The sequence below is a fragment of the Zootoca vivipara genome, chromosome 8 (assembly GCF_963506605.1).
Source record: "Zootoca vivipara chromosome 8, rZooViv1.1, whole genome shotgun sequence".
NCBI classification, from domain to species: domain Eukaryota; kingdom Metazoa; phylum Chordata; class Lepidosauria; order Squamata; family Lacertidae; genus Zootoca; species Zootoca vivipara.
The window spans coordinates 1457248-1481706 of record NC_083283.1 but is presented as its reverse complement, the minus strand read 5'-3'; the positions used below and the strand labels follow the sequence as shown (position 1 = coordinate 1481706).

General features: G+C 48.0%; 1 protein-coding gene across 1 annotated transcript; it reads right to left on the bottom strand.

Annotated features, from left to right (window-relative positions):
- Window positions 1-2553: 2553 nt before the first annotated feature.
- Window positions 2554-16414, bottom strand: FOXH1 (forkhead box H1). The gene is made up of 3 exons (XM_035124462.2): window positions 16136-16414; window positions 4585-4689; window positions 2554-3576 (listed from the first exon to the last, which is right to left on the bottom strand). The coding sequence occupies exons 1-3, from the start codon at window positions 16412-16414 to the stop codon at window positions 2554-2556; spliced, it is 1407 nt and encodes a 468-aa protein (XP_034980353.2).
- Window positions 16415-24459: the final 8045 nt, after the last annotated feature.

The following is a 24459-nucleotide window of genomic DNA, read 5'->3' as shown; positions in this document are numbered from 1 at the left end:
CCCAGAGTGGCTGGGGAGACTCAGCCAGATGGGCGGGGTACAAATAAAAAATTATTATTATTATTATTATTATTAAAAAGGCATGTAAAAGATGATGGAAATAACCAGTAGCTAGAGAGAGAGTCACAAAGAGTCGGACACGACTAAACGACTAAACAACAACAAGAGAGAGAGGGCCCATGAACCAATTTGGTTTTTGCAATTCCCACCCAAACATTCCTTCTTTTTGCAAAAGATTAAAGGAAGAATTGGCACTGAAGTGATAGTAGCCATTTGTTCTCCAAGATTAAAATCTTCCTTCAGGATCTCTTAATAATGCAATCAGTTGTTCAGCTGGACCAAATGAGGCCCTCAGCCCAGAGCTTTCCCATCTCTACAGCAATAGTGAGCAGCTATAGAAATAAGGAACTCTTAATTGTTGCGGGCGGATGCTCTCCTGGAGCTTTGTATATGCAGTGATGACCAACAACCTAGACTGCTTTAAAAGAGAATTCACAGGGGCTTCAATGGGTTGACCTGGAACAGATGTTAAGCTAATGGTCAGTAATCTCCCATCTTTTCCTGGGATCCCTTTAAAAAACCTGAGTCTCACATTGACCACTTCCCCAACCCTCAGGTGGAGAGGCTGATCTTAAGGACAAGCACCCAGCAGAACCCCCTCCTAAGAATCTGGATCAACATCCTTTTCTCCCTGTGGTCAACCATTGATTCATGGCATTGGAAGAGACCCCAGGGAATCTCAGCTAAGGCACCCAAAAACCTCCAAGGAAGGAGACTGTTCCACTTGGGAAGTCCGCAACCAAAACCTGAGTGGAAGGGCTTTCTCCCCTCCTGCAATTCCTAGGAGCTGACATGCAGAGGCATATTATAGAATCATAGAATCATGGAGTTGGAAGAGACCACAAAGGTCATCCAGTCCAACCCCCTGCCAAGCAGGAAACACCATCAAAGCATTCCTGACAGATGGCATCAAGCCTCTGCTTAAAGACCTCCAAAGAAGGAGACTCCACCACACTCCTTGGTAGCAAATTCCACTGCCGAACAGCTCTTACTGTCAGGAAGTTCTTCCTAATGTTTAGGTGGAATCTTCTTTCTTGTAGTTTGAATCCATTGCTCCATGTCCGCTTCTCTGGAGCAGCAGAAAACAATCTTTCTCCCTCCTCCATTACAGGTCAGGTAGGTAGCCGTGTTGGTCTGACATAGTCAAAACAAAAAAATCCTTCCGGTAGCACCTTAGAGAAGTGTGCATGCACATGAAAGCTCATACCTATGACAAACTTAGTTGGTCTCTAAGGTGCTACTGAAAGGAATTTTTTAAATTTTTGTTTTGAGCGGCATATTAAGATAGCTTTCAGGGTTCCTGGCCTTGTAATAGCTGCGTTCTCCCTCCGATAGAACACACAAAACAGAGAGCGGGTGAGACAAACTCCTGGAGGAGAATGAGGCCATCAAAGGCTACCGATAGCAACGATTCTTCAATATCAACTTTGTTGGACTGGTCATGTTGTGCGGATGCCTGATGATCGTCTTCCAAAGCAACTGCTCTATTTCAAACTTAAAAATGGAAAGCGTAATGCTGGTGGTCAACAAAAGAGTTTTAAAGACTCTCTCAAGGCAAATTTTTTAAAAATGTAGTATAAACACCAACAATTGGGAAACACTGGCCTGCGAGCGCTCCAATTGGAAAACAGCCTTTACCAAAGGTGTCATGGGCTTTGAAGACACTCGAACTCAGGACGCAAGGGTGAAACGTGCTAAGAGGAAGGCACACTGTGATCGACTCCCACCCGGAAACCAATGTCCCCACTGTGAAAGGATCTGTGGATCCAGAATTGGCCTCCACAGTCACTTACAACTCATTGCTAAAATCGTGTTTATGGAAGACAATCTTACTCGGCTACGAGGGATTGCCAAACAGAATATGCTAAGGCACGGTAGGCAAACTAAGGCCCGGGGAGCCGGATCTGGCCCAATCACATTCTAAATCTGGCCCACTGACTGTCTGGAAATCAGTGTGTTTTCACATGAGTAGAATGTGTCCTTTTATTTAAAATGCATCTCTGAGTTACTTGTGGGGCATAGGAATTTGTTCACACACACACCAATATAGTCCGGCCCCCCACAAGGTCTGAGGGACGGTGGACCAGCTCCCTGCTAAAAAAGTTGGCTGCCCCCTGTGCTAAGGCCTTGGCAGGATTTAGCCTGAGTTTATTATCCCTCCCCCAGCCCTCCACAACACTAAAGTTCCACCACAACACTAGAGTTTGCTGCGGAGTGAATTTGTATTTATTTATAAAAATATTTATATCCTGCTATATCATTTTTTAAGAGAGCAGTTTACAACAATATATATATATTTTTTAAAAAATTGAAACTTTATGACGAACCAAAGACAGCTGGGCAAGGTGGCTCCTAATGGACGGAGACTGGGATTTCTGGCCCAAACGGCGGCTGTTTCGATTTCTCCGGTGAGCTCTGGGACATCTGCAGTTTCGAATGCCGGGTGTTGGAGATGATGCTTCTCGGCTAATCTCTCAAAGTCCAGCTTTCTTTTCAGAAAGGCAAGTGGTTTGGGGGTAGCAGTGCTTCTCTCGGCTGCTGGCAGGGCTGGTAGGGGGCCACCACCACGCTCCGCAGTAGAGGCCCCGCCCCGCCTGCAACTGGGAACATGATGTCCGTCGGCTGGGTCATCCAGGCGTCAAACACGGTCTTGTTGGGAGGCATGGCTTGGTCCAGGTCGAGCGAGAGCCCCGAGGGATGGGCCAAGGTCGCGGGGGGCCTTTGGAGCAGCTCCCAGTACTGCGGGGGGCTTGCGAAGGGCAGGGGGTTGTAAATCGGCAGGCCTGGGACGGCGGCAAAGGCGGAGAAGGGTGGCGTGTGGCTGGGGGGAGCCACCACATTGGGGGCCACGCACTTGGTGTACGAGGTGGGCAGCTGTTCCAAGTGCAGCCCGCCGGCCCGCGGGGCATCCTCAGAGTCGGAGCTGCTGCTCTCGGGGTCCTGGAGGACCCGGGGGCGCTTGGCCAAGCTGTGGGGCGCATGCCCCTTCTTGAGCCTCGGCCGCCTGGCCTGCCTTCCGTCGGGGGACAGGGACCCCAGGGAGGAGAGGCTGCTGGAGGAGGAGAAGGAGCGGAGGGCCGGCAGGTGGCTCGGGGGCCGCCAGGGCAGAACCGGAGGCCCTGCGCAGACCTGGTAGATGGGGACGGAACCCCAAGTGTCTAGGGCGGCGGAGGGGCTGTGCTGGAGCTCGGGGGCTGCCCTAGGCTTCCCGCTAAGGCCCACATCCTGGAAGTGGCTGAGCAGGGAGTCGATGCTGAAGGGACTGTTCTGGGGGGCCCCTTCGCTGGCCAAGAATTCCCTCGTGTCCTCAGGGGCGGGGGTGTTCTGGGGGGCCTGGGGTCCACTGTTGAGCGGCCAGTTGTGGTAGATATAGGGGGCCAGGTCGGCCACGAATGCCCGCTCTTCCTGGCGGGAGACGGGCGTATTCTGCAGTTTGAGGGCATCTGGGGGGATGCGGTTCAGGTCCACGCTCCAGAAATTCCCTTTGGCCTTGGGGTTGGAGGGGTCCTTCAGCACCTGTGGGAGAGGGGAGGGATGGATGAGTGCGTGCGCCTGCCTTTCAAATGGCAGATCGAGTGGCTGGGACATGCCAAGATGGCTAAAATGACCGGCAGAATCAGAAATCAGGAAGACCGAAATTTTAATAAGGAATGTGGGGGAATTTATAATTTGTCTTAAAAACCATTGGCAACAGTTAAAATCGTTAGTAGGGTTGGAAAAACACTTGAGGTTTAATAGTGAATTTTGGACACAATGGAGAGGTAGAATCATAGAATCATAGAGTTGGAAGAGACCACAAGGGCCATCTAGTCCAACCCCCTGCTGAGCAGGATGATTATAAAAAATGCAGGAGGAAACGATTATGGTAACAGTAGGGCCCACAAAGGGGAGGAAAGAAGTCCAGGAGATTCTTTGGAATCTTGTTTCTGTGTTTTATATTGGGTATGTGACTAAGATTTTAATCTGAAAAACCAAATAAATAAATGTATATATATATATATTTTTAAAAAAGAGCATGTGAGCATCTCAAAGGACCACGGACCTTCCACCTAACCCCTGGGTGGCAGAAAGAGCTCCACACCAAGATTTCCCAGACCCAGAGTTTCCAGGGACCCTGAGGGTCATTCAGTCCAACCCCCTGCAAGGCAAGAAGATGCAGCTGCCCCATAAGGGGAATCGAACCTGCAACCTTGGCATCATCAGCACCACGCTCTAATCAAGTGAGCTAGCCAGGCAATAACAGCTAAAAAGTAGTGAAACCCCCATAGGATTAAAGCAATATAAGGAAGCTCCGTTGGTAGAGCATGAGACTCTTAATCTCAGGGTTGTGGGTGATAAATCCCCGCATTGCAGGGGGTTGGACTAGATGACCCTCAGGCTCCCTTCTATCTCCACCATTATATGATTCTATGATAATATACAATTAGCTTATGCTATGTGATTATGCTGTCAGATGCTGGCCCCTCTTGAAGCGCAGGGTCCCCTTCAGGCCCAAACCCTCCCTCCCTTGAGCCCCCGCCTCACCTGGTAGAAGCAGTCGTTGGAGGACAAATTGTGGCGGATCGAGTCCTTCCATCCCTGGTAGCCTTCCTTGAAGAAGGGGAAGAGGGTGCCGATCTCGTGGATGATCTGAAAGACCAGGAAGCAAACGTGAAAGGACCCTTTGGGGGTCAGCGGGCACCGATCCCTGACAGTGTCCCCTAGAAACGCAGGCAATGCATTGACTCTTGGGGAGAACAGATTAAGAAAGGCCGGCTCTGGATTCTAGGATTCTGCAATCTCCTTCTAGAGGGGAGGAGGCCAGAAGCTGGGAGGCAGCGCCACCTGCTGGACTGACCAGAGCTCTGCCACGGAGCTGACCAGGTGACCTTGGGCTAGCCACCATCTCCAAGCCTTACCTGCCTCGCAGGGTTGTTGTGAGAAGAGGGTAAGATAGGCTGCTTTGAGCTCCTTGGAGCAAAGGTGGGGAATAAACCAAATAAAGAGGTTCCTGCGGGGGGAAATGGCTGGCCCAAGTATATATTGGATCAGATACCGCATTTTATATTTGCACAAAATGTCTGGTTCAAAACCATCTGTCAAAAGATAAGAAGAAATCATTAATATTATTAAATGTTACATATTTAGTATGTGGTATTTGACTCCAGACAGGCGATTTAGAATGCAGCTGGGGGTATACTCAAAATACAGCAGATTTCTAATTTCTCAATTAACTTGTTTTGGGGAAAAATGGTTAACTATGCATTATAACTACCGGTATGCATTCTATTCAATATTAGGTTATAAAACCACTGCACTCTCGTGGTTTTAGCAAGTTATCTGAATGATGAAGTGAGAAAAAAAATATTTATGAGCTAGTATGAAGCTCTCAACAGCTACAGAAGTTTCAATTGCCACAAAGGGGAATGTTAGAATGACATTAACAGGGAAAACATGGTTGGAATATTGCAGAAATGTCAAAGGTTACAGAGCACATTCAGTTATGGGATGGCTAGAAAAAGCAATACGACCTTATTTATCAACTTCATGAAGAAGAAACTATAGATCACATATTTACTGCTATAATTCATTCAAATTAAAGTAGTATTAATGAGCTGCAATGATTATATTTATAATATTGGTTTACATATTTATGTTATTCTTATAGTGTACTTTATTGCATTTGGTGCTCTAGATAAGTCTTTCAATATGAACCAACCTAGAAGTTATAAGGAAATAGTATGATGAACTGATAAAGGGTTTCTAAAAGGGATGACCTGGAGAATTCTCCCCGCCCCACCATAGATAGCTCTTTTAATGTTGGTTAAATAGACATATCCTGCTCGGAGGTTAATCCAGGATTTGCATTTCCTGCCTTTGCTTTGCTCAAAGCAACCTTTTGAATAGAACAGGTGAGCTCCCACCTGAGGGCAAGGTGCTGAAGACTGGAGGGTCCGGGAACCAGTGTGTTTTTACATGAGTAGAATGTGTGCTTTTACGTATTTAAAATGCATCTTGGTTATTTGTGGGGCATAGGAATTCATTCATATCCCCCCCCCATATAGTCCAGCCCCCCACATAGACTGAGGGACAGTGGACCGGCCCAGGGCTGGAAAAAAGTTGCTGACCCCTGGACTAGATGATCCTCGCGATCCTTTCTGATTCTGCAATTCTATGATAACCTGTTGTTGTTGTTTAGTCGTGTCCGATTCTTCGTGACCCCATGGACCAGAGCACGCCGGGCACTCCTGTCTTGCACTGCCTCCCACAGTTTGGTCAAACTCATGTTCGTAGCTTCGAGAACACTGTCCAACCATCTCGTCCTTTGTCGTCCCCTTCTCCTTGTGCCCTCCATCTTTCCCAACATCAGGGTCTTTTCCAAGGATTCTTCTCTTCTCATGAGGTGGCCAAAGTCTTGGAGCCTCAGCTTCAGGATCTGTCCTTCCAGTGAGCACTCAGGGCTGATTTCCTTCAGAATGGAGAGGTTTGATCTTCTTGCAGTCCATGGGACTCTCAAGAGTCTCCTCCAGCACCATAATTCAAAAGCATCCATTCTTCGGCGATCAGCCTTCTTGATGGTCCAGCTCTCACTTCCATACCTATCCATTCTGAAGGAAATCAGCCCTGAGTGCTCACTGGAAGGACAGATCGTGAAGCTGAGGCCCCAATACTTTGGCCACCTCATGAGAAGAGAAGACTCCCTGGAAAAGACCCTGATGTTGGGAAAGATGGAGGGCACCAGGAGAAGGGGACGACAGAGGACGAGGTGGCTGGACAGTGTTCTCAAAGCTACCAACATGAGTTTGACCAAACTGCGGGAGGCAGTGGAAGACAGGAGTGCCTGGCATGCTCTGGTTCATGGGAAATAATGTAGTTGGTCAAGGGAGCCATGGACTCAAAAAGGTTGAAAACCTCTGGTTTAATTGCATTTCCCACCAGAGATGGAACAGGGTGCCCCCTTCTGGGCAGCCTCTGCAACTGTAAAGTGAGAGACTCCCCAGGGATGATATGGCAACAGTGGGCTAATTCTCTATGTATCTCCAGCCAACACCAATTGAAGCTGAGAAACCGCCAAGTTCCCTTCAGCACTCGATCAACTTCATACCTGTACCAGATTTGCACTGTAGGGGGTTGGACCCCTTCCCACCTCTACTATGATTCATATTTCTCATCAAGTTGTAAATAAGAGAAGTTGTGAGAAGCCAAGTTGCAGGGAACTAGGCAGAGGGCCTTCTCGGTGGTGGCGCCTGCCCTGTGGAACGCCCTCCCAACAGATGTCAAAGAGGAAAACACCTACCAGACTTTTAGAAGACATCTGAAGGCAGCCCTGTTTAGGGAGGCTTTTAATGTTTAATAGATCACTGTGTTTTATTTTTCTGTTGGAAGCCGCCCAGAGTGGCTGGGGAAACCCAGCCAGATGGGCGGGGTACAAATAAAAAATTATTATTAATAATAATTATTATACTTCTTAGCCTCCCTTCCAGCTGTCCAAAGGAGGCTTCTCTTAAAGTGGGGGGGGGAGGGAGGGGGGAGGGGCAGCCCCTTCTCCTGGAGCTTTTGAGACCACCTTGAGCCAGGCGAGACATTGACCTGGCTCCTCCTCTGTGAGAAAACCTGGATGGTCCCAAAATGTCAAGAGAGAAGACTGCCTTACTGGTGCCCCCCCCCCCTTGCAGGCTTGCAGGGAAGAGTTCTCAGTTTGGTGCGCTTTTCTGCATAGAGAGGGGCAGAAAAGGAAGTGCCCTTAACAAAAAGGGAACTTTCCCGACTGAGACCCCAGGTCTGCATGGCCATGAACTGTAACCCGCCAAATTAGGGAGCCCAGCACCACCGCCCTGTTTCGAGCATCGCTATAAAGCAGCTGTATCTGCCTCTCACTGCCAGAAACAGAAGCTTCTAGTAATTAAACGTTTCCGGCAACACAGGGGGCTGGGCTAGATGACCGTTGGGGGGTCCCTTCCAACCCGACAATTCTATGAGTCTCTTCATTTCTTTTCTGGGATAGCAGTAGAGGAATGCCTGGAACAGGAAATGGAAACTGTATCTTGCCTTTCTCCCAGGTTGAGATCCAATGTTGCCTTCCAATGTTTAAAAACCCATTTAGGTAACCTTGCCCATCCCATAATAATCTTGAGGGCCGCAGTTCTGCCTAGCCATCAGGGCCGGATTGAGGTTTCACGAGGCCCTAAGCTACTGAAGGTAATGGGGCCCTTTCTACCGGTATGTACAGCTGTCCTTTGCCAAAAACAAATTGTCACTGTTTTTATGTTGTGTTGAATAGATGCTATATGGTAATTTATGGACCTCATAGGTATCTCAAGCCATTTGCACATAACAAAATATGTATTTTATCAAAGCAATCGTTGAACTGAAATACAATACATCCAGGTTGTTTTTTCCTTTATTTTTTTTTTGGGGGGGGGGCCAAAAGAGTGGGGCCCTAAGCTACTGCTTGTTTAGCTTTTACGTAAATCCGGCACCAAGAGCCTGTCTGACCTTTTTGACAACTGCACTCCTCCAGCATAACTGCTCTTTTTCCCAGGTAGCAAAAGCTGGCAAAATTCAAATGCAGCCCAGAGCTAGCTTTCGGCTCCTTTTTTTAAAAAAAATATTTTATTTTGACAAAGTAATAATCATAAATAAATAAGAATAAAAATGTGCACCCCACCACCGAGACCATTCCGTTGTAACTCTCCAGCCTCCCAGAATCTCAACACCTCTTGCCATGGTTTGACCCCTTTCTGTTTTAACAGTACAAACACCCTCCATATCTCCTCAAAATCATTTCTCAGGGGTGCCCAAACTTTTTTCAAAGAGGGCCAGATTTGATGAAGTGAACATGCGCAAGGGCCGAAGTTGTGGAGCTTTCTTTAGGATTTAAGTTGTTGAGCTTTTTTTTTGCGATTTCCCCCCAGGGAATAAAAAAAACTGCCACAGGGGCTGGATTAAACCAACTGGGGGGTGGGCAGATTAAACCCCCGAAATGGACTTTGGACATGCCTGCCTTAATGGCACATGTTAACTTATCATTAATCGCTATATCCTCTTTCTGCTCCTTCTGCTCCACCGAGTAACACGCTAAGATGGAACAACTCGGATTTCCAAATGTTGTGGGGATACGAGAGGGAGGCCGGGGGACACACCTGTATCCTGTATGTCACCGCCAAGCTCTTTGGAGGAAAGACTGGACACTGTGATGCGTTTTAAGTTTGAAAAGCTTATGTGAGTGTGTGGACTACTGCAATGCGCTCTACATGGGGCTACCTTTGAAGGTGACCCGGAAACTACAATTAATCCAGAATGCGGCAGCTAGAGTGGTGACTGGGAGCGGCCGCCGAGACCACATAACACCGGTCTTGAAAGCTCTACATTGGCTCCCAGTACGTTTCCGAGCACAGTTCAAAGTGTTGGTGTTGACCTTGAAAGCCCTAAACGGCCTCAGTCCAGTATACCTGAAGGAGCGTCTCCACCTCCATCGCTCTGCCCGGACACTGAGGTCCAGCGCCGAGGGCCTTCTGGCGGTTCCCTCATTGCGAGAAGCCAAGTTGCAGGGAACTAGGCAGAGGGCCTTCTCGGTGGTGGCGCCTGCCCTGTGGAACGCCCTCCCAACAGATGTCAAAGAGGAAAACACCTACCAGACTTTTAGAAGACATCTGAAGGCAGCCCTGTTTAGGGAGGCTTTTAATGTTTAATAGATCACTGTGTTTTATTTTTCTGTTGGAAGCCGCCCAGAGTGGCTGGGGAAACCCAGCCAGATGGGCGGGGTATAAATAATAAATTATTATTATTATTATTATTATTATTAATAATATTAATATTAATATTATTATTCCATGGCACCGCAAAACACTGCCAATAGCCCACCTGACCACACAGTCTTCTCAAAGTGTTGGAGGGGCTGCGGAAAAAGAGGCACTCTTTTCCAGCTATGGTGGGACTGCGCACAGGGATTCAAATTCTGGACATGAAGTGACCCAAACCTTATTCACCCCATTCCAACTTCATCCTCGGGGGTGATCAGCTGAAAGGTTTCAGCTCTCAGGAATGCTTGGCATGGATGTTTGTGGCTGCCAGAACCTCAGTTGCCCCCAAATGGAAAACCTTGCAGGATTTCTGAGCTTGGTATAAAAAATATGTGGGTTTTGGGGTCTTTTTTCTTTTTCCAAAAAATAAAATGAAATGGAAAGAGTTTGGAATGCACAGTACATCCTCCAGTGTCTTGAAGACGCTGATCTCAGGCTCCTTTCCAACTCTATGATTCTATTTACAGTGGTCCCTTGGTTCTCAAACTTGATCCGATCCGGAGGTCCGTTCCAAAACCAAAGTGTTCCAAAACCCAGGCGCGCTTTCCCATAGAAAGTAATGCAAAACGGATTCATCCGTTCCAGACTTTTAAAAACAACCCCTAAAACAGCCATTTAACATGAATTTCACTTTCTAACAAGACCACTGGTCCATAAAATGAAAGCAAAAATCAATGTACTGCGCTATAAAATAAACAAGACAGAATTGTAGATGATAAAAATGATAATCCACACAGTCAGAAAAACAAATTAACCAAAAAAGCCTCAAAAACAAAAACGCAAAATAGCAAAAACAAAATCGCCAAACCTAAACCTTTCCAGAAGTCCTTTTGACTTTTGAAATGTTCGAAAACTAAGGCGCAGCTTCTGATTGGTGCAGGTGCCCTGGAAACAATAGCCAACAACCGTATTGGACATTCAGCTTCCGAAAAAAACATTCATAGAATCATAGAGTTGGAAGAGACCACAAGGGCCATCCAGTCCAACCCCCTGCCAAGCAGGAAACACCATCAAAGCATTCCTGACAGATGGCCGTCAAGCCTCTGCTTAAAGACCTCCAAAGAAGGAGACTCCACCACACTCCTTGGCAGCAAATTCCACTGCCGAACAGCTCTTACTGTCAGGAAGTTCTTCCTAATGTTTAGGTGGAATCTTCTTTCTTGTACTGGTAGTTTGAATCCATTGCTCCGTGTCCGCTTCTCTGGAGCAGCAGAAAACAACCTTTCACCCTCCTCTATATGACATCCTTTTATATATTTGAACATGGCTATCATATCACCCCTTAACCTTCTCTTCTCCAGGCTAAACATACCCAGCTCCCTAAGCCGTTCCTCATAATCCCTCACACTTCTGGGTTTTCGGCATGTGGGAACCAAGGCGTTTGAGAACCAAGGTGCCACTGAATCGATAAAGTTTCTTTCCTCCTGAAGTTTGGATTTTACCCTTGTGATGTCTGCACTAAATTGAGCGGGACTTACTCTCTGGTAAGTGTGCAGCCTGAGCCAGATTGGCCATATTTTGATGCCCCTCTCCTGCCTGGGGAGTGGCTCCCTGGCAATTGAGAGGGGTTGGAGAGGGAAGTTCCTGTGATGCTGCATTATTCCAACCCCCCCCCCCCACTCCTGTGGGGTGCAACATTCCTCTCCCCTCCACCAAAGCAATTTGCACCCTGCTGGTGCTAATCCTCATCTGGTTTGACTGATCTCTGACCCATGGATGGGGTGGGGAAGATATTTACACTACATACGGTAGGAGGAATGAATGAGTCTGGTCAGATCACAGATGCCTGGGGAGATAACACGCTTCTTGGGTCAGTGGCAAGGATTACTGTACCTTGATCCTTCTGCCATCCAGGCCCTAAGCTTCCCCCCCTCAATGAACCCCCCCCCCCGCCCCCAGTTCTCCTAACTCTGAAGGCTAGAAGCAAGAGCCAGAAGAAATTTCCAGAGGGACCTTCCACAAAGAGTTGCCAAGACGGAGTCCTTGACTCCCAATAGCAATGGGCAAGCCCAAGACGTAAAATTTATTGTTGGAGTGGCATACTAAGGATGAACAGACAAAATCTGTAATGATCAATTGGGCAAAAGATGTAGGGCACAATATAATGGTGGAAGATTGGGAAAGGTTATGGAAGAAGAATACGAAGTTTACCGCATGTAATGTTTTAAAAGAAAATATGATGAAGATGATGTATAGGTGGTATCTTACACCGGTAAAACTAGCTAAGATTTATCATAAAAAGGACAATAAATGTTGGAAATGTAAGAATGTGAAAGGAACCTTTTACCATATGTGGTGGACATGCCCCCAAGTAAAGAGCTTTTGGGAAAAGATTTATAATGAAATGAAGAAAGTGTTGAAAAACACTTATGTTAAGAAACCAGAAGCTTTTTTACTTGGGATAATTAGAGAAGAATTACCAAAGAAAGATATTACGTTTTTTCTGTATGCCACAACAACAGTGAGAATTTTATTAGCAAGAAACTGGAAAAGTGAAGATTTGCCTACCGTGGACGACTGGCAGTTGAAGCTGATAGAATTTATGGAATTGGCTGAGCTGACCGGAAGACTCATTGAACAGGGGGAAGAGTCAGTGGAGGAAGATTGGAAGAAATTTAAAGTTTATTTAGGAAACAACTGAAAGATTATTAATGTTGAATATAAGATTTGGAAGTGTAAGGAGGCTGCAGAAGAGATTTGGTTAAGGTCGTATTGTATATTAAGATTTAGATAAAGGTTGAGATAATAGTGATATTTAGATAAAAGTGTTATAGAAAAATAGAATTTTAAGATATAATAAGAGATATAATATGTATATGTTAGACAGGTTAATGAGAGTTATGAGATGTTTAGATAATTTTAAAAATGGATGGAATAAGATGTGGAAAGTACTAAGGATGTTATATTTTGAAACGCAGTTGAGAGAGAAAGAAGTCAACAAGTTTAGAATCTTTTTTTTTTAAAATATATTTTTATTAATTTTCCAATTAAAACCAATTATATCACATTCATTATTTCAAATTATACACATATATATCAATCAAACCGAATGTTATGCCAAATTATCTAAAAAAATTTTTTTTGGGTTCCCATGCTTCAAGAAATTGGGGATTCCTCGCAACCGTCCACTGCCGTCTTTTTTCTAAAGTTCAAATCGTCTCTCCGAGTTCATAATAATCCAAATCTTTCCCTTACAGTCACATAGATGTTTTCCATTTTCAACCGATTGTTTCCCAACAAGTTTAGAATCAAAGTTAGAATAAGATTATTGTTTTTGTATTTTGTATTTCTTTTTTAATGTATTTTTGTATTATGTATTGGGTTTTTTTTTGTATCTTGTATTTTGCATTTTGCATTTTGTCCTGTGTTTGTTGTATGTTTCTTTAATGTTTATAAAACCAATAAATATATATTGAAGAAGAAAAAAGCAATGGCCAATCCCGACCCCTTGGGTTGAGGGCCTCTGAGGATGTGCAGAGTGCCTCTCCAACATATTTATTTCTTGTGTTTGAGCCCACCTTTCCTCTAAGGGCCTCAAGGTGGCCACGTGGTTCTCTCCCTCCTCCTTTAATCCCCACAACAGCCCTGTGAGGTAGGCTCGGCTGAGAAGCAGTAACTGGCCTTTGAGGCCACATTCAAGTGAGCTTCATGGCCAAGTGAAGGGGATTTGAACCCTGGTCACTGGCAGAGGAACAGGGGTGCGGGGGGAGCACATCACCCCCAGCGGCACGATCCCGGTGGGGTGCCATTGTGCCACGCCCCCGGGACACGCACCACGCTCCTGCGGGCAACGTGCCAGGCCCCGCCTGCTCTCTGCCCCCCCCCCCGAGCTTGAAGCTCCGTCACTGACCCTGGTATCCCACTTCCTAGCCCAGCACTCTAACCATTGCACCACCACTGCCTTTCCAATTTCTAAATTTCACCCTTCACTTTGTATGCTGCTCTGTTCTTCATTCACAATGTATTATGGTCCCGTGTCGATTGTATGAACCCCTTGCTCCCCCAGGGATGGCCTTTGCTCCTCCAAACTAGTCTTTCCCCAGAAATACACCTGTCTGTGTGGCTGTAATTCAGAGGCATAACCCCCCACCCTCATCGCCTTCAAAAGACTCTCAGCCAGCATCGTCAACATCTAGTGGCAGGGAGTTCCATAAATTAATCCTGCACTGAGTGGGAAAAGTACACCGCTTCGTCCAAAATCTACTGCAGGAAGAACCACAAATTGTAGGCTTCTGGGAGAGGGAGAAATTCTTCTCAAGAGTGGACCCACTCAAATTAATGGAGCTAAATCACTCAGTCTCATTAATTCCAATGGGTCTAGCCTGAGGATGACCAATAATAGATATAACACTTTTTTTCTACCCCAGGTTCTCCATATAATCCAAATTAGAATTATCATGAATGGATAAAAACTACCCTGGCTAATTATACTATGGTCTTTTAAACTGGGGGAGGGGGTATTGTTCTTATTTGTTACCATGTTATGTATTTTTCTGTTTTTATATTGTAAACCACCCTGTGATCCTTGGATGGTGATGTATAAATAATATTTTTATATTATTAAAACCTGAATTATTTTACTCCCTTTTTAGTTCCCTCCACCCTGAATTGTGCAAAAACCAAACATCTCCCCCCCAAAAAAATACTATCAAGGGGGTTGGGTGAGGATGGCTTCTCAGTGCAGAGGTGTTGGAAGGGGGGGGAGAGAGAGGAGATTCTTAAGATATCCCAGAGGGCTTTTTTATCTTGCTGAAGCAGCTTAGCACAGCTGGGGGGAGAAATGGGTATCTGGAAGCAAATATTCCCTCAATTTCAGAGATAATAAAGGCTTGGAAGCAAGGCATTTCGCTAACTGGTTTGGGAAGGAGCAGTCCTTAGGCAGATAAGAGGGGACCTGGGAAGCCCAGGTCTTTGAAATCCTAGCCCTAGTGTGACCCCAGGATGATCTTCTAGAATATTTATTTTATTTCCTAAAAGGTAAACACCGCTTGATTGAAGAAAACAAAAAACAAAAAACCCCTCAAAGCACCAGTAAGGAAATTTGACAACCATTTTAGACTTCTGAAAAGTTAAAACAATAGATTAAAAATGGGATTAAATCTCTTCCAACTCTACAACTCTAAACAAAAATGTTCCCATCAGGCGCTGACAGTGAAACCCCCTGCCCGATATCAATAGGCAGGGAGTTCCAAAGTACGGGGCCACCACGCTAAAAAAATTGAATTTCCACAAATGTGGAAAGGGTGCGATTTTGGATTGAAGTGGTTGAATGGGTGCCTATGGGGTAAAACCAATCTCTGATGGGTAAATAGAGAGCAATCCTGATTACTTGGACCAGAATGAGAAGCCCTGGAAAGAGGGTCAGGCACTCCCGTAACACATACAATGCCTTGCTTTTACTGTCCTGCAAGAGACCCAGGAAAGCAGTGGTGGCTGCAAGGCAAGGGAGCCAGTCTAGTGGTCCAGGGCATGTCAGAATTTCAAAGAAATCCCGCCATCCTGAATGATCATAGTGGCAACTGTAATTCCCCATGACTGTGTTAAGGCGCCTGTTCTGCAGCCTTTGAGGGATGAATTAAACTCCAGTTGGATTGGGAGGCTCCACCCCAGAAGAATACAAGGAGAGCCTGCTGGATCAGGCCCAAAGCCCACCTATTCCAGCATCCTGTTCTCACAGCAGCCAACCTGATGACCATTGTGGGAAATCAACAAGCAGGATCTGAGCACAAGAGCCCTCTCTCCCCTGAAACTTCCAGTAACTGCCTCCAGCTGTGGTGGCAGAGCCCAGCCATCCTGTCTAGTAGCCCTCTCTTCCTCCATGAATTTATCCAATCCTCTTTAAAAGCCAGCCGACTTGATGGTCATCTCTGTCTCCCGCAGTTTAACTCTGTGCTGCCTGAAGAAGGACTTGCCTTGACCTGTCCTGAATCTCCCAGCATTCAGCTTCCTGGGATGCTGCTAAAGTTATGAGACAAGGAGAACAACTTTCCTTGAGCCTCTTCCCCCACGTCATGCGCAATTTTGCGCTTCTATCATGTCGCCTCAAAGAGAGAACCAATTTTAGGACCTTCTCTGGACATCTGAAGGCAGCTTTTACAGTTGGAAGTATCCTGTAAATTCTGTTGGAAGCTGCCCAGAGTGGCTGGGGCAACCCAGTCAGGTGAGCTGGGTACAAGCAATAAAAATCATCATCATCATCATCAACCACATCAACAGCTTTTTCCTTTTGTAGGCATGCCCCCCCCCACTTTAGGCAGCTGGCAGCCCCTTGAGCCCCCCCCTTTTTACCTTACCTGGGACAATTTGAGCTTCCGGTTTGGAGAGGTCTGGATGGCCAGAGCAATCATTGCCAAATAGGTGTAGGGGGGCTTGGGGTGCCGGTGGTAGTTCTTCTTCTTCCTCTTCACCTTTCTGCCCGCCTCCTTGGCTGGACCCTCGCCCTGCCTGCCCCCAGGCTCCTGGGCAGCCCCCAGCGCTTCCCTGCCCAGGGTGGGGTCCTGGCAGGAAGCCGGTCCCCTTTTTTCCAGGCTGCCATTCTCAGGATTTTGGTGTGGAGTGGACATAGCAGACATTGCTGCTGCTGCTGCGGCCTGGGGAAGCCTGAAGGGCTGGTCAACTGACCAGCAGCTCCCAGGATAAACAGCTTGCTGCCCTGAAGAAGGAAGAAGATTTGGAGCCCATTCATGTCTTTATCATGCTGATGATGGAATCTCAGCCTGGAGATGGGGATCCTGCGGGGCAGGAGTTTGTGAGGGGAGGGGCAGAGGGGCAGGGGGGGAGGGGCCAGTTGGCAAACCATTAACACCTGGCTGTTAATCTCTGAGCAGAGAGCCAGGTTAGCCCCATGAGGTGCCTACTGCAGGCATGGGAGATGGAGAATTTGCACCTCTTGGTAGTGTTGCCTAGTGGCACTGCCATTCGCAACTTGGCTTGCCTGAGCGGCATGCCAAACATCTGAAGCAGAACCAGGTCCCCAGGCTAAACAGGAATCCACCAACTGGAGTTTTAATTCATGGCGGCAACCTATCCTTTCCCCGACAGGGTGGTTCTTGATCAATGGATCACAGATTTGTGTGGGGGGGGAAGGGGCCCCAAGGGTCATCAAAGTGGGAGGGTAGCTAATGCTGCAAAAGACGGAATCAGGATTCAAGATAGAATCATAGAGTTGGAAGGGACCACAAGGGCCATCCAGTCCAACCCCCTGCCAAGCAGGAAACACCATCAAAGCATTCTTGACATATGCCTGTCAAGCCTCTGCTTAAAGACCTCCAAAGAAGGAGACTCCACCACACTCCTTGGTAGCAAATTCCCTGGAAGACTGGAGAACTGGGCCCAGACTAACAAAAATGAATTTCAATAGGGACAAATGTCAAGTTCTGCACTTACAAATACACAAATATAAGATGGGGGACATCCGCCTTACTAGCAGAACATGTGAAAAGGATCATGGGGCCTTAGTAGTACACAAGCTGAACATGAGTCAACAGTGTGATGCAGCAGCAGCAGCAGCCAACCCCCCCCCCCCAAAACCCCCACCACACTAATGCTATTCTGCATCAACAGAAATCTAGTGTCCAGATCAAGGAAATTCATAGTCCCACACTCTATTCTGCCTTGGTCAGATCACACCTGGAAGACTGTGTCCAGCTCTGGGCATCACAATTTAAGAGGGATACAGTATATTGACAAGCTGAAATGTATGCAGAGGAGGGAAACCAAGACGTTCAGGGGTCTGGAAACTAAGCCTTGCTAAGAGCGCTTGAAGGAGCTGGATATGTTTTGCCTGGAAAAGAGGAGACTAAGTGGAGATATGGGAGTCACCTTCAGATATCTCAAGGGCTGTCACACGGAAGATGGAGCCGGCTTGTTTTCTCCTACTCTGGAGGGTAGGACTCGAACCAATGGCTTCAAATCAGAAGAAAGGAGATTCCAACTAAACATCAGGATGCAGTCCTGGAAGGAAGCCCTACTGAGTTCAAAGGGATTTACTTCTGAGGAGACCCACATAGGATTGCACTGCTCCCATTTTCATCCCTGATCATCGGCCATGGTGGTTGCTGGGAGTTGACACAGAGAGCCAGTGTGCTGTAGCAGTTAGAGTGCCGGACTATGTCACGGGAGACCTGGGTTCGAATCCCCCCTCCACCCTGAAGCTCACTGGGTGATCCAGTCACTGCCTCTCAGCCTAACTTACCTCACAGGGTTGTTGTTGGGATTAAATGAGGAGGGGGAGAATTAGGTAAGGCACCTTGAGCACCTTAGAGGGAAAGGTGGGATATAAATGGGTGGAAGATTCCTGCCTTGCAGGGGGTTGGACTAGATGATCCTCATGGCTCCTTCCAACTGCTCCCGTTTTCATCCCTGATCATTGGCCATCGTGGTTGCTGGGAGTTGACACAGAGAGCCAGTGTGCTGTAGCAGTTAGAGTGCCAAACTATGTCGCGGGAGACCCGGGTTCGAATCCCCCCTCCACCCTGAAGCTCACTGGGTGATCCAGTCACTGCCTCTCAGCCTAACTTACCTCACAGGGTTGTTGTGGGGATTAAATGAGGGGGAGAATTAGGTAAGGCACCTTGAGCACCTTAGAGGGAATAAATGGGTGGAAGATTCCTGCCTTGCAGGGGGTTGGACTAGATGATCCTCATGGCCCCTTCCAACTCTGCAATTCTATGAAATATATTGAGTTAGATCTGTATGGCCCCTCCTGTTATGAGAAGCAAAGCAAGCACTGTTTCTTTTTTTTCTGGAGGGAGAAAGAAACCCAGACTAGTCTGCTCCCCCCTCCCAATTTAAATTTTGTGTCGGGAGATGCAAAAGACTGGAGATTTTTGCTCAAGCACCCCAAGAATGGGTTCTTCTTTCAGGGAGTTATCAGCCTCTTGCTTTCTTTCCTTAGGGGAAAAGTCGCTTTGCTCTGTCCATTTGTGAAGCCAAGGGATTCCTCATCTCAATCCACATGCAGAGAGAGCTTCAAACACTTGTCTGGCCCCAGAGGGAATCCCATCCTCTGCTTGAGTAGCTGCACTGAATACCACTGAAAAGCACCAGGGGGGGGAGGGTGGCACAGCCTCCAGGCAGACTGGGCAGGCTGCCTCTCTGTCTGTTGGTCACACAGACACTCTCCAGCTCCAGTCAGCCTGGCCAGTCTGTTCCTCAGGTGGACCAGGCACTTCTGGGCATGGAAGCAGAGGAAGGAAGGAGGCCAGAGGTCAGAATCATAGAACTTTAGAGGTGGAAGGGACCCCGAGGGTCATCCAGTCCAGCCCCCTGCAATGCAGGAATCTCAAGTAAATCATGCATGACAGAGGGCCCTCCAACCTCTGCTTAAAAACCTCCAAGGAAGGAGAGTCTACAACCTCCCGAGGGAGTCCGTTCCCCTGTCCAACAGCTCTTGCTGTCAGAAAGTTCTTAGAATCATAGAATCGTAGAGTTGGAAGAGACCACAAGGGCCATCCAGTCCAACCCCCTGCCAAGCAGGAAACACCATCAAAGCATTCTTGACATATGCCTGTCAAGCCTCTGCTTAAAGACCTCCAAGGAAGGAGACTCCACCACACTCCTTGGTAGCAAATTCCACTGCCGAACAGCTCTTACTGTCAGGAAGTTCTTCCTAATGTTTAGGTGGAATCTTCTTCCTAATGTTTAGTCAGAATCTCTTTTCTGGTAACTTGTCTCCTCTTTTCCAGGCTAAACATACCCAGACCCTTGCCAACTGAGTGTATGCAGCGACTGGGGCGTTAAAATAAAAGGCTGCTGCCCACAATATCTTTTGCTTATTTCTATTTTTGAATATATAATAATCAAACAACTCACCACCCCTCGTGAGTCCACACGAGCACTATACAAAACACTCGGTCAACTTTAAGACAGTTTTCAAATAATCTATTACCCTACCACATTACTGCATTTGGTGCAGCAGTTAAACTCCCCCTCTAATTATTTAAATTGTCAAGAGACCACAGGTGAGTTGAATTGCCAAGAGCTCGCAGGTGTGCTGCCATTCAGATCAAGGCTACAAACACACACCATTGACCACCTCAATATTAAGAAAACCCAACATCCAATGCGAACCTTCCAGCTTGTCAACATCCTTCTTAAATTGTGTTGCTCAGATTTGGACACAGTATTTCAAGTGTGCTCTGACCAAGGCAGAAGAGAGCTGGACTATTGCTTCTCTTGATCTGGACACTACTAGATTTCTGTAGAGGCAGCCTAGAATAGCATTAGCTTTTTTTGCTGCTGCATCACACTGTTGACTCGTGCTAAGCTTGTGGTCTACTACGGTAAGACACCCAAGATTGGGTATCTCCAAACTTCGGCCCTCCAGATGTTTTGGACTACAATTCCCATCATCCCTGACCACTGGTCCTGTCAGCTAGGGATCATGGGAGTTGTAGGTCAAAACATCTGGAGGGCTGCAGTTTGGGGGTGCCTGCCCTAGATGCTTTCCACATGTCCTGCTGGCAAGCCAGGTGTCCCCCATCCTATATTTGTCCATCTGTCATGGGTGAAGCATCTTCTTGGCAGTCTGAATTTCATCCTATTTTCCTCCCCTTCCCTCACCGGTTGTTCTTTGTCGGACCTCTGGTCCAGGACCAGGAAGGAAGAAGCCTTATACGAAGGTCAGGATTGTGCAGACTTGACTGGCAGGGGCTTGCCAGGGTTTTGGGCAGGGGGCATTCTCAGCCTGACCTGGATATGTCATGGCTGGCAGAGTTGAGGGGAGCACTTAGAGGAAGGCCCCAGGCTGGCAGAAGTCCCACCATTTCTCCTGCACACCCAGAACCTTTTGCACCAGGCGCAACACAATCCCAAACTCTTCCAGATCTGTTTTTATTATTGACACCTGTCTGTCTAAAGAGGCAATGGAGTGCGCCTCCAGGGATGAAGCTAAAATACTATGTTAGCAGCACTCAAGTGACTTTCCCGGGGTGCAAGCCTGGGCAGTGTGCATGGAGGTCCTGGGCTGCCCAGATGACAAACCCCTCTCTCGACCTTGATGATGTGGCCGAAAGGGAAGCAGAACGAGACGTTTGGCACCACCTGGGCTGCCAGAAGGAGGCGTACAAGGTCCCACCAAACCGTCTTAGGGACTCCATTCCAGATTTGTGTAGGGTTCACTCCTTAGCCTTTTCTTTTCCCCAAGATATCCCCCAAGATATCCCACATAGGGAGCTTAGCGTGGGATAGGAACATCTCCACCCCCATCGTTCTGCCCAGACACTGAGGTCCAGCGCCAAGGGCCTTCTGGCGGTTTCCTCCCTGCGAGAAGTGAGGTTACAGGGCCTTCTTGGTGGTGGCACCCTCCCTGTGGAACACCCTCCCATCAGATGTCGGAGAAATAAGCAACTACCTGACTTTTAGAAGACACCTGAAGGCAGCCCTGTTTAGGGAAGTTTTTAATGTTTGATGCCTTACTGTATTTGTAATATTTTGTTGGAAGCTGCTCAGAGTCGCTGGGGAAACCCAGCCAGATGGGCGAGGTATAAATTATTATTATTATTATTATTATTATTATTATTATTATTATTATTATGTCAGAGATTTCCTTCTCCTAGATGGACTCCCCTCTAGGGTTGCCCAGACTCAATAGAGGACAGGACTTCTGTGCCTTTAATTGCCCTGCTCTCTTTTGAGTCTGGAAACCTTAAAGAGAAACCAGCAGACCCTTTGTTTCATTTCCAAGCAAAGGGTCTGCTGGTTTCTCTTTAAGGTTTCCAGACTCAAAAAAGAGCAGGGCAATTAAAGGCACAGAGGTCCTGTCCTCTATTGAGTCTGGCAACCCTACTCCCCTCCCAGGTGGATGAGCCCCACCTGGCCCCTCACTTCCCCCTAACACCCTCCCCATACATCTTCCTTCCTACCCTTTGTAAACCAAGCAAGGGACCAGGAAGCATTATCTCGTCGTCCTAAACAGCTGCATCACAGCCATGGTTTATTCAGCTTGGATTGCATCACACGCGCCCCGTTCCCCCCCCCCATGGCTTCCATGGAACAGGCCATTTGACCTGCTCCCACCCAGTGTCAAATATCCCGTGTTGTGTGCAAGCAAGCATCCTTTCGCATGGGGCTCGGGAGCCACTGGGGAAACCTAACTTGCAGGGCCCTACTGGCCCGGGATACTGCTTCACCTTGTTGCCCTCCCTGCCCCCCACCCCCCATTGTAGCTGTGCCCAGAGCAGGCCCAGAGCGCCACCTGCAACCCCTTGCCCCATCGCCGCCCGGTCTTCTCAGAGATCCCTTTGGCATGGCAACTTTTGCCGCACCAGACCCACGGCAGAGACCCCTGGGCTGGCGAGGGGGAGAAGCACCATGCTCCCTCCGTTTAGCACGCCCTTCCCAAGGGCAGCCGCTGCAGACCAGCGCCAGGGCATGCCCGCTTCCTGGTTCCGCAGCCCGCTTCTGTCCTGCCTTTGCAGAGGAACAGCCCCTGCTGGCGTCGGAGCCACCGCCTTTCGGAGCCTCGTCCACGGCGTGGTTCCCTAGGCCACGTCGCCGCAGGCTTTCCTTCCATCCAGCCCCATCCAGGGATTTAGTAGTGCCCTCGCAGTCTGTCCATGAAACTGGGCTTGGCCGTTCGCTCCCTCGCCTGGAGGCGCTTTGGGGGCCCGTCTGGCACTGCCCGGGGCCTTGGCTCCTCACGCGGCGCCTGCTCCTCTTCCTTGGCATGGGGCCTCCTTGCCTTGGAGCCGCTTGCCTGGTGGCCTCGCCTGGCGTTCCCACGCGCCTTGCCCACCCTTGCCCGCTTCTCCAGCTCTCTCTGCCGGGCCGACTGGTACGCCTTCTCCCTCTCCACGATCTTGGCCTCCCGCAGCGAGCGCCGCTCGAAAGCCTCCACGATCCGGGGGATCCGGTTCTCCGCTTGCAGCTGCACAGCCACCTCCTCGGCGGAGGGGTCCGGCTTTTTCTTGCTGGAGACCAGCGTGGCACGGGGCCTCTGCTGCTCACAGAAGAGGCAGGAGCAGGTGGCGGGAGAGGTGCTGGCGTCGTCGCAGGTGTGGAGCCGGGAAGCCTGCAGGAGGGGAAAGGGAGAAGGGCAGGAAGCTGAGGCTCAGCGTGTTTAGGGGCAGGACTAGATGACCCTATGGGTCCCTTCCTTTTTTTGAAGTAATTTTTATTCAATTTTCAAATTAAACAAAACATAAAACACACATACACTCATCTAATATTTCGCTCTGCCGAGCTGCAACTTCCCTCCCTCCCTTCATGCGGCTTTATTATTTCACTCTTATCTCGCAGGGTTTTTTTTGCAAACTCAGTCCAATTTCGTAGGATTTATTTCAGTCCTGCAAGTGTCTTTAAACTTGTACAGTTTTTCTCCATATAGTCAATGAATTTACTCCATTCTCTCTGGAACTTTGTCTCTCCCTGGTTTCGGATCCCACAGGTCAACTTTGCCAGTTCAGCATAGTCCATAATTTTTGTCTGCCACTCCTCAATTGTCGGTACATCCTGCGTTTCCCACTTTGGGGCTAATAAAGTTCTCGCCGCGGTTGTGGCATACATAAATAGTCTCTGATCCCCCTTAGCAATCTCATCGCCCATTAGTCCTAATAAGAACGCTTCGGGTTGTTTGGTGAAAGTATACATAAATATCTTTTTCAACTCATTATATAAATTTCCCCAAAATCTTTTTACTGTCTCGCATGTCCACCACATATGATAAAATTGTCCATCTTTCTCTTTACATTTCCAGCATACTTTACTACTTGTCCTATAAAGGTAAAGGTAAAGGGACCCCTGACCATTAGGTCCAGTCGTGACCGACTCTGGGGTTGCGCGCTCATCTCGCATTATTGGCCGAGGGAGCCGGCATATAGTTTCCAGGTCATGTGGCCAGCATGACAAAGCCGCTTCTGGCAAACCAGAGCAGCACATGGAAACGCTGTTTACCTTCCCGCTGTAGCGGTTCCTATTTATCTACTTGCATTTTGACGTGCTTTCGAACTGCTAGGTTAGCAGGAGCTGGGACCAAACAACGGGAGCTCACCCCGTCACAGGGATTTGAACCGCCGACCTTCTGATCAGCAAGCCCTAGGCTCAGTGTTTTAACCACAGCGCCACCTGGGTCCCTTACTTGTCCTATACGTCTTAGCTAATTTTACTGGTGTTAAGTACTGTACCATCTATACACCATTTTCTTTCAGGGCGGTACATGCCCCACTCAGGCTGGCTCCCAATGCAGGGGTTGAAATTGGTGCCAGCCAGCTGATTGCAAAGGAAGAACAGAAGGAGAGCCTGCTGGATTTTTTATTGGGGGGAAGGGAATGTCATAATTTACAGGAGCATTTAAGAACCTGGATCCTCTTGAGGTTTTTAGGGACCTTCCCAAGGTTGGGATTTGCCTCTACTAAAGAACCGGCAACAGTTGTGTTGAGGTGGTGGCTGTGGTGATCGAGTGTCGGGGGGTGAAATGCTGCTGTGCCCAGGCACAGGGGCTCTCCATAGGCCCTCCGAGAAAGAGAAACACAGCTCTGCCCCATTCTTCTAGACGTAGAGGGTGGGGCAGAGATGCACACTGGTGGCCCATGATATTCTTGTAAAGAAGCTGGTAAAACGCGGGCTAGACAATGCTACCATTCAGTGGATTTGTAACTGGCTGACTTACCGAACCCAA